A 19,271-nucleotide genomic window follows, 5' to 3' on the forward strand; every position below is an offset into this window, starting at 1 on the left:
CCTTCTGCATCAAAAGCAAGTGTACTACCTGTTGGGCTACTAACAATGCAAACATACTTGGCATAAGCAGCAATAAACCTCTCTACCTCTGAAGCTCTCGGCTCCTTGTAAAATCCACTTCACACTCAACTAAGTCTCTTAACTTCGCAACACAAATCTGGAAAAATCCAAACTTTATTTGGGGGGGAGGGGGCCCAAAACCAGGGACACATTTTAAACATTGCTTGTAAAATCTTAGAAAGTTGCTAAATAAAGTGTTTTGTGTTATCATGTGTTTCCTGAAAGACAAAAAGACTGAAACTTAAAGGGCTATCATTATTTAGTGAATTCAGTTCTCAGTGATTTGCCAGAAAACCACAAATTTTAAGAGGAACAGACCAAAAGTATGAGCTAAATATTCTGTGAAAGAAAATCTAGACATTTGAGAGCTATGGACTCCAGTCCTTGAATCACAGGTGGTGGAATGGGTAGAGAACTCATGCTTTTGTTTCTTGTACCTAAGGTACAGGGTTTGAGCCTGAGTAACACTAACCGCCAGGTATACCTAACTGGGGCATTTTGTACACACACACACACACACACACACACACACACACACCAGCAACATATGTGAGCAGAAAGCACAAACCCAGAAACATATGTGAGTAGAAAACACGAACCCAGTAGCACATGTGAGCAGAAAACATGAACCCAGCAGCATATGTGAGTGGAAAACACGAACCCAGCAGCACATGTGAGCAGCAAACACGAACCCAGCAGCACATGTGAGAAGAAAACATGAACTTAGCAACACATGTGAGCAGAAAACACGAACCCAGCAGTATATGTGAGCAGAAAACATGAATCCAGCAGCATATGTGAGCAGAAAACGACAAAACTCTCCTTACTTGGAAGTATGTCGGGAGGGAAAAGCTGTGCCTGAAACGCACTCTCCTTTAAATCTGGTTAAAAGTTGGAAAACTCTCTATTTAAGAGTTGTACCTTGGGCAACAACAAATGTGATCAGGTAGGCACTTGCACACATACTTATCTCCTTCAGCGGAAGTATAAATTTTGCACCTAAGTGTGGACTGTATTTAAATCTGCGGTGACATACACATGCATGGGCCCTCCTTAAAGAAGACGCTGCCACCACATAGGAGTTTATTTTTTTTTTTAATTGTTGAAGCTGCCACCGGGGGGGGGGGGTCCTAGGTAATTGCCTATGTCACTTGGTGCTGGACTAGGCTAGAAAAGACGGTCTTGCAGCTGTAAAGGTGGGGGTGCTCCCTCCCCCTCTCCTATGGTTCCGGCACCCTTAAACACAAGATTATCATGTCAGGTAGATATGAAGGAAGTTCACCCTGTAGAGGAAAGACAGAGGGGTGAGGAGAGATGCACAGCTGATTCTCAGGACTAAGTAAATCCTTGTTTGGTTAAAAGGGTTTTGGGTGGGGAGACTTTCAATCCAGTCACTGCACCAAGGATAGTGGGGGTCCAAACAACCAGGGAGGGAGGTAGGGTATACTTTTGAGGATTCCCCTGTTGTGATTCCTGAAGGGTTGCCTGACTGTTCCCTTCTGGAGACGGTCAGAAGTCATCTCTCCTTGTACATACCTGTGTGAATAGCCATCAAGTTGGACTCATGGGTAAGGATAAGTGTATCTAGAGTCCACTTCATTCTCTTTTTTTCCACAACTTCAACTGTGCAGATGTCTCATTACTCATTAGTGCCACCCACATAGAGAGAAGAAGCAGTAAAGGAGGCTCGAGCCTCCTCAGCAAGAAAGCATTCAAGGAGATCCTGGGACCAAAGAGGATCCAGATTTTACTCTAGGTTCTTTTTAGTCCCCAAGAAGATCAAGGATATTGGTCAGTTCAAAAAATATGTAGAGGGTGGAGTCTTCCTGGATGGTAACAGGGAAGTCAGTTATCCTTTGCCTACCGGAAAGGGATCAGATGTGCACTGTGGATGTTTAGGATGCTTTTCTTCACATAAAAATAAATCTGGCCTCCAGACAGTACCTTTGCTTTCAAGTCAGAGCCAATCACTTTCAGTTTTTTGCCCTCACCACAGCACCCACCCACTCTGCCCTTCACTCTGATGCTCACAAAATGCATGGAACAGATCACTGCTCGTATGCAACCCTTGGGAATATGGGTTTTTCCATATTTGGACAATTGGCTTCTGGCAGCCACATTCAAGTCTGTCTGTCTTTGGGAATCACTCTCAACTTGGGAAATCCAGTCTGCTACCATCTTAAGAGTTGCTGTCCATAGGTGGCCAAATCAGCAAAGTCAGCTGGCAAGTTTACTTCAAGAGAAAGAGTCTCAGCCATTATAGATGAAGGTTCTCCCAAGACAGGCCACCAGCAGCGAGTGTTCTGAAGGTGATTTAATGCCTTTTCCATCAAATGGTGCCTCATGCTAGGCTCAAAATGAGGATTCTACAGTGAATTCTTTGGACCCAGCGGTGTCAAGCTTTTACCAGTCAATTTATCATTCAATGACATTATTGAAGGAAGTTAGAAAAAGCCTACAATGATGGAACAATCTTCAGAATTTGACACTAGGATCTCCCCTTTACCAAGCCAAGTGTCAAAGATATGTCTTTTCTTGGGGGCACTTCAGAAACAAAATGATATAATGTTTATGGAAAGCAGAAGAGGCTTGCTTGTACATCAGTGTTCATGAGAGGAGGACAGTCCTCTAAGCATTGCAGACATTTCAGTGTCTGCTCCCTCGGGGTGCATTTTCCATACAATCAGATAACATAGCAGTAATATGGAACATCAGCAAGCAAGAGGAACCTGATCCTATCTTCTGTACAGAGCCATGCAAGAGTGGGAATGGGATATGACTTTGCACACTTTTCTAATAGCATTAAACATACTATGAACATTTGTTTATTTGTTTATGTATTTAACATTTGTTAACCGGGAAAGTCTGACTTGGAACAAACCCAGTTTTCAGCGGAGGCTGGGGAGGAATGCTGCAAATGCATGTCTTTGTAACGTTGGGAGGAAACTGTAGCACCCAGAGGAAACACACACACATGCAAGGAGGATATGCAGACTCTGCACAGAAAGCACCCCAGTCAAAAATAGAACCAGAGAACCTCTTGCTGTGAGACAACAACGCAACCGCTGCTCCACTGTGCCATCAAACATCTAATGTGATTGCAAATAAATTGTGCAGACAAATTCTGCTTCCCTCAAATGGTCTCTCAATTCCAAAGTAGCAAACAGTATTTTTAAAAAATAGGTACAGCCTTACTGCAAACATTTTGCTTTGCCATTCAACACAATGTGCCCTTTTATTTCTCTGTATAATTCCTCCAGAATGATAGTCTCTTCACGATGCATTTTCCCATGACTGGCCTCCCAAGATCCCTAATACCTTCCCTCCAATTCCACTGATTCTGAGATTCCTGGAGAAGGCCAAAAAGTTCAAAGCCAAACTCATTCTCATAGCACCATTCTGGCCTTGTCAGACTTGGTTCCCCTTACTTGGTTCTCCAGTTCCCATGGTGGCGAGAAACACTCAATTCTCCCCTGAGTCAATAATTCTCATTAAGGCCTCTCAAGAAAATTCCACCAAAGAGATCTATAAAAGTAAATTGAAAAAAGTTTTCCTTGTGGTCCAATAGAATATCTCCCTTGTCTGCTCAGTTAGAAGAGGTTCTAACTTTCCTGATTGACTTATAGAAAAAAAAGAGAGCTTTTCTTCTGTTAGTGTTTGTCGTTTCACAGAGGCTTTTCAAGTCTTTCATTGACCACACATAGACCATGCAAAGCCTTCCTTAAAGGTGGTTTTCATTTGTGACCCTCTTAACTAGACCATCACCAGCTTGGGGTCTAAATTTCATATTAGAATTCTTGACAGGACCTCCTTTTGAGCTTTCTAGCTCTGTGGATATTAAAATAATTTCTTGGAAGATGGCCTTTTTGGTACTGTGGTTAGAGGTATTAGAAGTTTAACGTCTTATCTTCTCAGTTTCCATATATTGTTTTCCATCAGGACAGAGACTGCCTTTAAACCAAACTGTCCATTCTACTTAAAATCACATTGCAGACCAATTTGAACTAGTATATTCATTTATTTGAATTTTTCCAAAATACTCTACTAAAGGAGAGTACATGTTACATTTCCTGGATTTTCACAGACAGTGACAATTTTACTTGACTCATACTAAAACATTTAGAAAAGATAAGTAGCTTTTTGTTACTTTTTCACAAGTGAAACTGGGTCACAAGATTTCCAAAATTATTCTGGAAAAATAGATCATCAACTGTATCTCATCCTGCTTTGACAAGGCAGGCAAGATGTTACCTATTCCTCCAAAGGACTGGGCTCAAGTCAGGTCTATGGCCATCCTTAGAAATCTCTCACTCCAGGATATCACTGCAAATCCTACTTTGTCTTCCTTGCATACTTTTGCTAAACATTAAAGCCATGACTACATTTCTAGAGCAAGATCTTCCTTTGGAAGAACCAGGGATTTTGCCCTGCTGGTCCAGGGTCCAGACAATCCCTGAGAAATAATCAGGTTATGTACTTATTAGAACAATAGATTTCTCTGGTCTCATTCTGGACCCTGCAATAACTCATCCATCATTGCCCTCCAAATTGTCATTCTTGAGAGATCTATGGAGATAATTTGGAAGATGTGAAAGATATCATGTTTATGTAGTTTGTAATGCCTTTATCCTGTATGTGGAGGATTCACTTCAGGAAGTAGTTATGAGCGGGAGACAGCTTGAGCATATGTGGAGTTCATTGCCTTCACTAGAGGGTACCAAAGGCACCAGTCCTGCTGTTCCAGTGTCCAGTCAGAGACCAGAGATGTAATGTTTCGATTAAAAACATAACTTTCATTTTTCCAACTAACTTCTTTATTCCATCCAGAATTTCTCTCCACTGTTCTCTTATTTTTCTGCTTTTGCCAAACCTGATACCTAATATGCTTATCTCTTTTCTAGTAAAATATATTCCTTGTATTTTCTTTATTTCCTTTCCTTTTTTGTTCAACTTAACCTTAATACAGGTTTAAACTAACAAATTCACACAAACCAAAGTGAAACAATGACACTATAATAAAACAATCCAAGGGGATGTACAAGTGTGGAACCTGCACAATATGTAGGTTCATAATGGAGGATTGGCATATAGATTTAATGCATCTTGGGTACACTATACAGATACCAGGTGTATTTAATTGTAAATCCAAAGGGGTTGTTTATGTTAATTCCTGTAGTGGATGCAATGCCTACTATGTAGGCATAACTACTAGAACACTGGACGTTCTAATTAAAGAACATTTGTATGCTATTAAAAAGAGAAAATAATGCCTTATATAAGAATACATTGAAGGTTGTGCGTCAGAGCTGGCAACTCGGCACGTAAAAATCTACTGCCAATCATTAGTGGACCGGAGTTCCGCTGTGGTGACCCCTAACCGGGAAAAGCCGAAAGACACACCATAAGTAGACATTAAAAAGTCCAAAATGTAAAAAGGTTATGTTTATAGTAGCTGAACAAGTTCCTTTAGATAGGAGAGGAGGGGATTATAAAAACAAAGTTGAACAGAAGGGAGACCCTCTGGCAAATAATGTTAGGTGCTGATAGTTCGCCAGGTTTAAACAATACTATTAATATAAAATGTTTCTTGAAGGCTAGGAGACTAAAGGTTTTCTATAAAAAGTAATGAATTGATTTAAAACAATGTTTTCTTTTTTCTCTTGCTTTGTAGACATTTTGTAATTTTAAATGGTTTTAATGGTTATTAATTGAGGTAAACAAGTTGATTGGTACATGGGTCTAGAAAAGGTTTCTGATTGTATTGTGTGTTATCCTTAATACAGATTTGCCTCAACTTTTTTGTCGTTGTCTCAATTTCCCTCAGCCATACTATATTTTTGTTACAGTAACTAAATTATCTGCATATAAAAGACACATGGGCATTAATTATTTTTTTCCATTTCCCATCCTGCTTCTTTCATTTCACCAGTGCATGTTTGTATCGTCACATTAATTATTCATTGCATGCCCGTATCACCACTTTTTCAATTTTTATGCTCTTTCCTTATCCAAAATCTCATAACACTTCTTTAATAATTTTATTATTTTTGTATGTTTCTCTCAAAAAATGAAATTGGCTAGGCTGGCCCTCAAGGGCAGCTAGCCTAGCACTTACCTACAAACCTGTCAGGAGTAACATTGGTTTTGCTTCTAATTTTATCACTGGTCTTTTTTGAAGCTACTGCCCTTCTGTTCCTGACAGGTACATACTTACACTTGGGCTGTACACTGCTTCTTGTTATTTCATATAGAACACTTCATTTATTTTATTTAATTTCTGTTATCCTCATCACTCTGTTGCAAAGGCATATTCTTAAAACTAATTACTCCAATCAGCCAAACATGCTTCTATATTTTCAGCCTCTGTAATCTGTTTCTGTCACATTACTAGCTTCATTATCTTTCTGCTCCTGTAGCACTTGGTTCATCATAGCACTATTCTTCAGTTGGTTCTTTTCAAGTTCTCCAATATCTCTGGATACAGACTGCCGCTCTTCACCTCCTCAAGTAGGATTTCTTCTGTCTCCAAAATTTCTCCAGCAATAATGTTTACTGTGATGTCCTCGCACTGGGCAAGTAATCAAGGACCCTGAATCCTCACCACTGACACTGGAGAGGGACGTGTAGTTGGAATACAAGTGAATACACTTGATATTTCCAGATGCAGACCTCTCTGCATCAATAATAATTTCCTTTAAGAGCACACAGGGAACACACTTAGCCCAGGGTCTGGATATCTCTGTCTCCCTTCAGGTCCACAACAATACTCCCCACTGGTACAGCTGTACAGTTATGTTCTCAGCCAAGTTTCCAAACCAAGACCTCCAACACCCTCTCTGTAAGCCCAGTGCTTGGTGTCCATGCTCCAAGTAGCTGATACACGCATACTGTGAGATTTGATTTCACACACACACCTGGGAAAGGTGGTCACAGATTTTCCTGCTGTGTCCCCTTTTGCCCAGAGTATAAGGTAGTTATCACTGCCACCAGACACTCCACACTGGTCTAAGGCCCTTAACAAAGGGTGTCCACTTATACTGTGTGATATTAATACTAATACAAATGGTAATGTTAACCAAAGAGCAGGGCTTTCAGGAATTGCCAGAGTTATCACCAAATAAATATGTGCAAATACTCTCAAAGCTTAAATATTTTCTAAAAAGGACCAGCCACAATAAAAAGTTTAAATATATTTAATAGTAAATAACAAAAGTACAAGAAAATACTAAATATATACTTACAGTAAACAACAGAGTTCAAATCATAGGCAATACTGAAAATAATGTTGATGGACAGACTCACACAAATAAAGAAAAACAATCTCTGAACTAAGCTTTACTATATTCCTGACTGAATCTAATATCATTAATGTTCCCCAATAGTTTACTTAATAGAGCAAGGCGCAATGAAATATGTGAGCAGTCTTTTTAATCATGTTCCCCAAAACAGAATACTCAGTACTCGGAGATTACTCACTGTAAAATATAATATCCAAGGTGGCTTGCAGAATGACTTTATCTGGTCACATGACTCTAGGTTCTGACAGTATCCCCCTATGAAGCTGAGACAGGAATTTAGCATAGACAGCTACAATACACATCTAAATGTTTATGGCCGTGCCTAGGTCTTCCTCTGTTTTTACTGAGCCAACGAACAAAGACTTCTTCCAGATCCACCATCTCCAGTCCTATTCAGCACTGTGGAGTGCCATTTTAATGCTTTAACAGCTCACTTACATTTCCCTTATTTTTTTAAAGTAAGCTAGCTAGTTATATTCTGCTGTCCCAGTATCCTCTATTAAAACATATACATTTAATTCAGTTACAGTTATACATGTACATTTCATTCCAGCAGGGTGCACTATTGATACATTTTAACACAAGCAAACCTCACAAGTACATTTTCAGCACAAGCATCTGTACAAATCAGTTTGATATACAAATGACGTGTAATTATTTACAAAAATTCCAGCTAGCTGTGCTAGCACAAGTCATACATCCACTGTGTTACTTCTTCTGGCATGGCTGGCAGTACCTTCTATCTTCACATTTACTCCATCATGGAATTATCCAAGCACTAGTGATAGCCCTGTGGTGCCAGCTAGTGCTAAAGAAGAATGATGGAATTTTCCCAGTACCCTGGCCAAATTTCACCTAGTTAAAATAAATGCTACCTTGGGTCACCCCTGAAAAGAGGCCACTGGCCTAGTGGGACTAACCTGGTAAATAAATAGACAAAAAACAGTTTTCAAAAGGGACATGATGTGCAAAGCCCAAAAGAAGTAGAAAGACTGGGGTTTACAAAAAGCCTGTTTATAATTTAGTAAAACTTGTGCTGTTTGATAAGAAAGTAAGTGCTCATTTTTACCATGAATTCACATGCTTTCAAGAAGTACAAAGTTTAGGAATGTCGAACAGCATGTTTAGCTAGTTTATAATAGCTTTTTTAATGATCGTTCCTCTTTGTCAAAGTTTTACCTTAAATAACATGCTTATGTATAGAATAGGTAATATCTGTGCAGCTGAAAGAAATGCACAAATATTTACTTGGGAACTATAAAGAGATTATTAGCATACTGTCAACACAAGGGTCAGTTAAGTAGGTAAATAGTAGAGTATGGTATTATTGAAAGGCATTTGTTCAAATGTGTAGGGTTTGTAGAAGTTCACATGTGATATTGTAAGAATTCAGACAAAACAGCTGTTGTAATAGTTACAGATTTGCACTGATTCATTTGTGCCTAAGTAAACATTTTGAGATATGCTGTAATGTGTATGAGAATGTTGAGGACAATTTGCATTGCATTGGAATTATTTATATTATATACAGCCCTGACAGTTAAGAAGCTGTGGTGTAACTGAGAGTAAAATTCAGTAATGGAATTCTTTATTTTACATAGAGTAGTGAAGTAACTGGGTATGGTATGGAAGGTGGAGGGAGATAGTATGGGTAAGAATATAGGTACTGGCTGTATCGTAGAAGGCGTTGGTACAAGATGTGATTAAATTATGAAGGATGAAGATGGGAAACAAATGTGTTTATATAATATAATGAGATGAAGGAATTAAGGCCCCTTAGACATTATTTGCAGAGTGATTGGAAGGATGAAACTGTGTTACCTTAATTAAAGAGGTAGTGTTTCCATTTTGGAAGTCTGGTAAATAGTTTTGTGGCTCTGTCATCTGTTTTTGAGATGAGTTTATTTGTAGGCAGCTTTAGTTTTAATGTTTTTAATTATCAATTAGAAGTGTGCCATTTTAGCTCAGAAATTAGTGACAGCCGTATTGAGCTATGCAACAAATTGTGGTTAATAAAAGTTTGCCTTTTCTATAGTCATCTTGCTGAGTTAAGTACTTTATAGTTTTTTTTTTGTTTGTTTTTTTTTGCAACCAATACAGTGGATATTTTAAGAAGTGTTGGCATGCCTGGATTGATGGTAGCAGTTGTGCAGTAGAGTAGTTTTGGCCAAGAAAAGAGGTTCTACACTACTTTCTTTTAAAGTTAGGAATAAATAAATAATTCCATTTTTGTGAAAATCCTTTATAATGTCATCAGTAAGTTCATGGAGGTTTATTTATTTATTTTCATATATTCTTAGGTTTATATAGCTTTGATTGGTCTGTGGATATAGACGGGGTGGAGTGGAAATTTGAGACAGCAGTTTTTTTTTGTTGGTTTGTGGGATATCATTAAAGATATATTCTTTTCATTAAGAATTAGGCTATTTTACTTAATTCATCTGTTGAGAATGTGGTAGCTGCTGTAAAAAACTCAAATGAGATTTGTGAGTTTGTTGTTGCATACGACAAAATGTAATCATGTGTTCCAGTGGTGTGAAAGTACTTTTCATTATTAAGAGTAGTAAATAGAAGAGGTCCATGCGTTGTCAGTATTTGTAGGGCAGCTGTGAGATGTTTCACTTTGTCACAGAGCACAAAGAGTTCTGTTTTTGAGGTAGACATTGAACCACTGGTTTTAGAATATCCAAGGCTTTGAAGTTTAAAGACTTGATAGCTGACTACAAGTGCCTTAGAATAAGTCTAGAAATTCTGTGGCTACATATGCAAACAAATGCCTTTCAGTAATACCATACTCTACTAGTTGCTACAGAAGTTACCAGTTTAAGTAAAGCAGTGTTTGTGCTGTGGGTAATTCTAAGCCCATTTTGTGTTGAAGTAATACAGTTTGGTTTGATTTTTCACTGGCACTTCATTAGGAGCAAACTGTTAAAACTGAAAGTAGCACATCTTTTTTGCCGTACCTGATTAGTATCTGATCATCGGATGTATGCGCACCACTTTTTCAGTATTTGTGATGTCAAGGACAGTAGATTAGTAGGCTGAAAGTTGTTTGCTTTGCCTTGGCTTGCACTTCTGTGTTGCATTACAACTTATGCATATTTTCCCAGTGCTGGGAATGATCCCTTTTCCTAGACGTGCTAATTATCTTCGTGACAGCTTCAGTAATAGGAGATGCATTTTTGGGGTGTCTGTGGAATGGTGAACTCATTCACTTTTTTGACTGAGCTTCTGTTTTTATGAATTCTCTGGAGGTTGGTTGGGAATTACGTACTTTTTTTCTGGTATTAAACTATTTGTTGAACTGTATTGTTATATGTTTTTATTTATTACGGGTTTCGGAGAAGTCACCAAACTTTCTGGCCACATCTAACAGGGTAGAAAAGCCCCAGTGTGTTTTCCCAAGTAGTTTTGATATATTCTATTTTTTTTAATGATATCAAATTTATGAAGCACAGTCTTTGAAGTCATTTATAATTAATTCATTTACAGAGACTACGTAGGCATCCAAAATTAATAGTTTTTTATGCTTTTCAGGAATTCTGTGAGGAGTGTGAATGTATCTTTTTATTACTGTTCATCTTTATATATATTCATCGTATGAGGAGTGTGAATGTATCTTTTTATTACTGTTCATCTTTATATATATTCATCGTATCTGATATTTGTAATTTGTAGCAAGTCAAATGGTCCTTGTTTTCATCAGAATTGTTTTGTGTTGCAACAAACAGATTGCCATAGCAAATGCATATTTTATTATGCTAACCAAGACACTTCATATTTGATGTTTTTGAACTATTTCAACCACAGGAACCTAGAAGCACACAGCAAAGCACAGTTGAAGAAATATGCCAAATCTAAATATGACTTCGTGGCAAGAAACAGCAATGAGTTATCTGTCCTGAAGGATGATATTTTAGAGGTAATGCAGTGCATCCTAGACACTTGTTTAGCTAGTTGGAGAACAGTTACTCTTTGTCTATCAAAACTAACATTTGTTTAGACAGAATGAAATGGCAGTTAATGTGAGACTGTGAGATGGCTTCTGTGTACCTTGCAGGGGCTGTCTTTCAAGTGCCACCATAATTTCATGTAGTAACTAGTGAAGGTCTTTGAGTAATGAAAATTCAGAATTAAAAGGTCCACTGTGGCTTCTGGTTGCACTGCACAGATTTATCCAGTACAAGTTTGTTTGCATTAAGCAAATGCAGTACAGTTTCATTTGAAAGCACCGTGGCATGAAAAAGAAGGCATATGAGGGTGCGAGGTCCTGCTCTTTCTTACCTAATTCTACAGGTGCTCACTTGTATGTAGGTTTAAATCTTGGGATAATATTGGATATCTTTGAGCACGTTTCCATTTGTTATAATGTGTTTGATCCCCTCTGCTGTGCCTAAAGAGCATCAATTTATTTAATTTTAGTTGCTTAACTGGGTAGGTAAACCAGCTTGTGAAATGTTCTGCAGTTTTTACACAAGCACATGACAGATTGTACAGTAAAACATGAGTTACATGTTAGTGATTGAGAAAACGAAAAGGCAGACATTATGTATAGGTATACATAATAGGAGCTGTTTGCAAGTAATAGGACGTAAAAAATGTAGCACAATGGAATTGTTAAACTTTAGAGACAGCTTGGATAACCTTAAGGTTGCCCACTAGGTGGTCTACTAGGAAGATTCCCAACCCATTTCTGAAGTTAATGCTGCACAGAGTTTCTGATCTCATGGAAAAAAGACCTCCAGAGAACAGTGCAATAAAAAATAAATTAATAAGGAAATAAATGAAGGAGGTAGTCAATAAATAAAACTTGGGGCTGTGGTATATGATAGCCTGTGCAAAAAATAAAGGCATTATTCTATGAGGTGTACTTTGTAGGACACTGGAGAAAGGGTAAATATTTGGCTTTTTATGTAGTAGCTGTGCCAGCATTTAGTAGTGTGAGGTAGAAATGTAAACTTTAAAACTATATTTCAGAAGTATATAAAGGATAAAATAAATGCAGGAGGTTGAAAGACTGTGTTGAGGGAGTATGTTTTCTGAAGAGGGAGAATTACCTCTTTGCCTCAGGATCAAGAAAATTCCTGGACTTCAGGTAAACTGGTCTACAAGGACAGCTTCTTAAAGAAAACATTATGATGACTGAAATTCACAGTATAGTTTCTGTGGATCGTTAGTATTTGAGGTTCCTGCGTTAACCTTGCAGGAGTTTTGTCCAGGAAGTATAATGTGGATACTGAGTACATCTTAGAACGGTTATCAGAGATTTTATTTATTTATTTTTTTTATTTATGTTTTGCAAGACTTCCAGAAGTTTTTTATGAATATATTTGTAAAGTTGCAAGAGATAAGCCTGGAATTCCTTTGGGTATCCACTAGATTATTGTTTGGAAGCTGTAGAAATGCACAGAGATTATTTGTAAATGGGGATATCATGAAACCCAAGATGGAATTCTGAGGAACTTCAGACAGGCTGCGGTCAGGCAATGATACAAAGTCCACTGATTACATTATGAATGTGTGATGGCAGAAAAATATGTTATTTGCCCATCTGTTCTTCCTTTATGATGTGGCTATCACCACTATCTCATCATCATCATCTGTCTTATGCATTCCACTCAACTGTCCAGATTTTTGACTCACATTTTAGTCTGTTTCTCAAACCTTTTGTTGTTTTATGACAAATCACTAAATAACCACACAGGTTAGGGTTTTAGACTTTATATCATTTAGAAAATGCAGGCTAACATGAAGCATGTTGTACTAGCATATTTCTAAGTTTATAAGAACTATATTTAAAAGTTGCCCCTCCCCCCCTTCGTCTAGGCCTGTCCATTCCCCCAACATTGTTTTAGGAAATGCAGTCAGGTCCCACCTTCTAAATGATTCTAACCAGCCTTGTGTTCTTCCTTATGTCATGTTCTTCTAAATCAGTTATGTTTGACTCCATATGGCCTTACAAATATGTTATGTTCATGTCCTTTGCTGGTCATCTGTAGCATCTGAATGTGCTGAGAATTCTCTTCCATTTTCTTCACTTTCTGTGGCATCTGAAAGTGCTATGAGTTTCCTTTCCATTTTCTTCAATTTTTCCTCCTTTCTCTTTATGTATTTGCCTGGTTTTAAATCCTTTTTCTAGTTTGCAAGCAGTTATGGTGGTAGTTCTTCTTTTAGCTTTTCCCGGTTAGGGGTCGCCACAGTGGAACTCCGGTCCGCTAATGATTGGCAGTAGATTTTTACAGTGCCGAGGTGCCAGCTCGACACCCAACCTTCAATGAAGGCATGCCCATTTACGCATGTCTTTCGAACACCACTCAACCACAGGGAGGACATGCAGAATCCACACAGAAGGCACTCCAGCTGAGAATCGAACAGAAGAACCTCTTGCTGTGAGGCGACAATGCTAGTGAAGGCTACAAATTCATATTTTTATCTTTCTGATTACAGTTCCAGGGAAGCATTTCAGTTTTACATTTTGACTACTGCTTTCTGATGTTGCATGTTTGCACGGCTTTATAAAATGCTTTTGCAGGTATTTTACTTTTCTTATAACTCTTATGTATTGACATCCATTTCTATTCATTCTAGATTCCGTCACTAGTGGTTTATCTCTGTAGGCTATTGTCCTGCTCCACTTCAATAAACACAACACTGAATGACATTTGATGACCTTTATTAAACTTCTGTAAACATAATTGTTAACAAATAGTTATTAATTTCAACCAAAACATGACACAGGTGATAACATCCATGAAAGAAAAGATAAAATAACGATAAGGGCAGTGTAACCACTCACCCTTGAATAAGCAGCATCCCCCACTTGCTCACTTATCCTTGCACTAACAAGGCAGCGTTACACCACTCACTTTCAATTTATTGAATTACACCACCAACCAAATAAACATCTCTGCTTACTTATTAACTTATCCAACAGAGCAACCACTCACTTTCTTTCCCAACTTATTGAATTGTACATCCAGCACCAGCGGGGGAAAAGGAGAGGGAAAGCCTGCCCCTCTTCTCCACCTTACCCAAACTGAAGTAACCACGATACCCACTAATAAAAAGGGGGAGGGAGGGTAGCAAGTTCATGCCAAAAATGTGACTCCTACCTCAGTTACACTTGACAAAAAACCTTTAAGCCCCTCCCTACCCTTACCTCATTTCCTCCTAAACACCACTCCATCCCATTTAACCCTATCCTCCCCTTATTCTCTTAATTCCTGCTACTCTATTTATCCAGCCCCACTAGAAAATGTCCCAAGACAACATGGTCTACCCCAAACCTCATTCGTCCTGGTCCACTTTAATAAACACACAACACCTAATGACATTTGACAACCTTTATTAAACTTCCATAAACATGAGTGTTAACCAATAGTTATTAATTTCAACCAAAACATGACACAGACTATAATAACATCCATGAAAGAAAAGATAAAATAGCCATAAGGGCAGCGTAACCACTCACCCTTGAATAAGCAGCGCCCCCCACTTGCTCACTTATCCTTGCACTAACAAGGCAGTGTTACACCGCTCACCTTCAGTTTATTGAATTACACCACCAACCATGTAAGCAACTCTGCTTGCTTATTAACTTATCCAACAGAGCAACCACTCACTTTCTTTCCCAGTTTATTGAATTGCACATCCAACACCAGAGGGGGAACAGAAGAAGACAAGCCTGCCCCTGTTCTCTGCCCACCAGCCTGACCAGGCTGTTCCCCCTCTCTCCAACCAACCTCCAGCAATCTAATCACCAGTAAGGCACTAGGTCAAACATCATTCGGTGTATCCAGTCCTCCCTAACCAATCTAGATCAAAATCAATACCTCCTAACCCTATACATAACTAATGAAAACAGCCCAAGTACCTAACAGCTGAAAACAAACCACAGACCCCTCTTCGGTAATAAGGTAGCAAACCATAACCTCATCACCTGTCATAACTACTGCCCATGAACTAATTAAACCATACCACCTGACCAATGGAAGCCTTGCAATGATAGCAAGAGCATTAACAGCCACTGGACCCACTACTAAGCCCACTGCCACTGAAGTCATGCTGAGGCAATTGCATGCCACCACACAACATTGCGACTCTATTTTATCGCCCAATGAACAATTTTATTTTTTTTTTTGCTGTCCAATTAATGTAATACCCATCTTAAATTTCTTTAAATTCCATTTAATAAAATACTGCCATCACACCACCTACCTACTGACCTACATATAAAGAATAAGACACTTAAACCATCATCATGGCCGGTAGCAGTACAATCCCAAAAACACCACCAACAATAGACCAAGCTAGGCAAAACTAACCAGCACAATATACCAACAAATTAGAGAACGCCCGATGCCACCCAGTCACACGCTATTACCATCCAGAAAATAGTGAATCAGCCCAACCCAGTGTCATCTGAAATAACTCAAAGCTAAATCCTCCCATCCAAACCCCACATTTAGCTTACCACCTAACTTATGCAATGCAACCCACTAATCCCGTACCCCTGATGTCTGCAACAATATCTGACCCAATCCAAAGAAGACCCCCGCTACCCATATAATAGTGTAAAATTCAACCCTGGTGCTCCCCATACAAGATCTAACCAAAACAAGACATTACCTTGTGAATGCAGGGAAGAAAAACACCACAAAGCAACAACTCCATATTCAGCTGTACTGTTGGCAACCCGTGACCTGCTTTCATACCGCTCCATCAGCCAAAATTTTCCTCCGCTTCTTCTCTCGCATGTCAAATCCACCTTTCTTCCGTCCCCCAAGTAATGCCAACTCTGCATGTCCCCATCTGCAATCAGAGTGATTTGTAAAAGAAAAGACTGTAAATACTCCACACACACATAATCCAAATTCTTACTTCCCATTATACACCACCAAGGGCATTTCTTATTCATCAACTACATAAAATGCAGACACTACCAGATGCAAAACAACCCTGAAAATTAAATTGTCCTACCAAAGATCCCCATAAAATTGCCTCTCAACTCCCATAGTAACAATACAACAGATGCCCCTGTGAAAAAACAAGGTTTCATTTTATAGATAAACTTATCACTCTTTTACAAACACAGGAGGTCTCAAAAAAATTAATGATTAGACAAAGGAAATTAAAAGCATCCATAATCCTGCTATACCACCATTTACAAAAAACAGACATACAAATTCACCCTATGGCTCCACCTATGTGCCCTAAGGACATGGACAACATTCACCCTTGTCCGTCTTAAAGAACAACATGCATTGCACTCTGGATTGTGAAATCTCACTTACCTGAACATGGCTAGGTTATGAAAAACCTTAGAACCATTAGTCTGGAAACCACCCCAAGTACAGAATAACTTAAACTTATCATGCTGTTTACCACGCCTCAACCCAGCCTCCCCCTGCAGCGCACCCTATTTTTCAAATAAAATTGCACAATAACCATAAATGAAACATCGATAAATAACCGACTTACGAGCCCTAAACCATTAACCTGGTAACTTCCTATGCCTATGATGGCTGTGCATCCATTCCATCTGCGAGAACCCTCAGACCTCTTGTAAACTTCCCCATCCCTGCTTAACCCAGCCTCCAGATACACCCTCTTCACTTGCTGACACATTACCCAAACAGCACCAAATACAACATACATACCCTAAAGAATCGTGAGTAAAAAGCTTCCCTGTGACCTCTTTGTACACCATTCCAACCACCAAAACATCCAGCCCATCAGACTCAGTTACCTCTAATAACTTCCGGCAAGCCTGTGACTGTTACTTACTTCACGCTCCCCCACTTGAGCACCTTTGTGGACCATTCTATCGATGGAGACAACCACCGGTACCTGTACTTCCACTGCTGACCCACTTCCTTCAAGTCACCGACTGCTCTTCCCCACCTGCAAAGAAAACAAATTAAACACATTGCTGTCATGAAATTGCAAAGTTTCTAGGTATCCATCTTAAACTACCCAATTAAGGAGCTACTAGTCAGATACTTGGCCCCAAAATGACAAAAAGATTCACAGCTCTGAGCACATTTGTTAGACAAGCTGCAACACAAATGCCCTTCAAATCCTCCACATTCTACAATAGGGTTAGGCACAATACAAATAAAATCTGGGAATCAAACCCTCTACCCTGTGTGTACCCAGCAAGCCAAATAATATGCCCACCCCTTACTGCCTGCATTAACCAGCTGTCTGATCTGGAAACTATACTCCGATATTATGGTCTTCCATAATAACTTACATTTTCTCATCCCTGGATACCCTTGGTATATTTCTGTTGTACTTTTTCCCATTTAATCATGTTTGTTTTGTTATAGGCTTTCCATATTGTTATTCCATACTCAAGTTTGGGTCTAATGTAACAAACAATGACGCCATTATTTTGATTGCCTGAAATTTATAAATCTTTTATACCACCTATAGTTCTATAACTGTCATTAACCAATTGGTTATAATGATTAGAAAAAAAAAACTCATAGCTGAATCTACCCATATACCCAGGTCCTTAAATGAGTCTACAGTTTCAATTACTGTGTGCTGTATTAAATAATCACCTTTCAATTTATGCCTACCACACCTCTTATGCTTAGTTTTTGATGTATTTATCAGCGTATTATTTAGTCAATTGCAGACATACCTTATCTGTAACACAGGTAATCAGTTTACCCAATTTCAGGCCATCTGCATATAGATTGTAGAACACCTCAGATGAAAAGTGAGGTCTAAAAGATAAAATCTAAACAAATAAGAAGCTAGGGCAAAGCCCTGTGGGACATCCTGACTGAAACCAAGGATTACACCTATCCAGTTGCTGTATGATACTTGCCATGACCTATTTGTCAGCCATGCAGCTATCCATCTTATTGAGCATACATCAAACATAGTTGTACTAATTTATAGATCAGTGTCATGTGTATGACTCCGTCAACTGCGGAAGTTAACTATATGTAAATTACATCACAGTACACCTTTCCATTCATAGCTGTTATTATATTGCTATAGCACGTCATGTTACTGGTGGTAATAGGTCTGTTTTCAGCATATGAATGCTGATATGTGGTTTCAAGTCCAGACATTATATGAAAATCTGTACAGTGGGGAGATTCCAAATAACACAGCACAAAACAGCAACACCACAATTTCTCAACCCCCCCTTTCCACCCTTCATTCTCACGCATTACTGCTTAACATGCATGTGCAGCACCTGCCTGCTCCGTGTCTCACACCCAAACCTGGGAAACAACCATCTGTTTGCCTCACAAGGTCACTTCGCCTTAGAAAGGCACTCCACAGCAAAGTGCAGCCATTGCTACTTGACCACCAACAATTACTAAGCCTACACAGCCCCTATCACTCAACCCACACCCCCCCCCTTTGCCCTGCCCGTCACTTCCAACTGCATCACCCACTGAAAGCCCACCAAACGGGAAGGCAAGACACAAACTAGAGACAGCCCAAAACATCTGCCCATCACCTGCAAACAGCAGTACACATTCACATCCCTGTCACCCCCCCCCCCCCCCCCCAGTGCAAGCTCTGGATAAAGCCCAACAGAATGAGATGAGAAAGGCCCAAACAATAGGGACATATCCCAAGCATTGCTCCCACAAACTTAGAACGCTGCCAAACTGCAGGACTTCTCTCTGCATGTACTTTAAAACAGTTGTCCAGCAGCAAGGCACAGTCTGACACTCCCAACATTTGTATTTTAATAGCATATACTGTAGTGTTTAGATAACAGAATCATATGTTTCTATAGCATGTAAAAAGAATTGCAGAGCCAGCAAACCATGACAGAAAGGTTTATTAATATAAATAGGAGAACAAAATAGACAGGTTTCAGCTGTAAGTTTATCAAAAGTTTATCAAGCCTTCATCAGTGCAGTAAATTACAGTTGC

The 19,271-nt window shown here is 39.0% G+C and overlaps 1 protein-coding gene across 1 annotated transcript in view; it reads left to right on the top strand.

Moving 5' to 3' along the window:
- Positions 1-19,271, top strand: part of EPS8 (epidermal growth factor receptor pathway substrate 8) — a 2,217,981-nt gene that overhangs the window by 2,017,851 nt on the left and 180,859 nt on the right. The window contains exon 11 of the mRNA XM_044087279.1: positions 11,169-11,280. Coding sequence (XP_043943214.1) covers positions 11,169-11,280 — 112 coding nt within the window. The remainder of the gene's footprint in view (positions 1-11,168; positions 11,281-19,271) is intronic.

The sequence above is a fragment of the Protopterus annectens genome, chromosome 11.part0, assembly GCF_019279795.1.
Source record: "Protopterus annectens isolate FY-2018-M chromosome 11.part0, PAN1.0, whole genome shotgun sequence".
In the NCBI taxonomy this organism is placed as follows: domain Eukaryota; kingdom Metazoa; phylum Chordata; order Ceratodontiformes; family Protopteridae; genus Protopterus; species Protopterus annectens.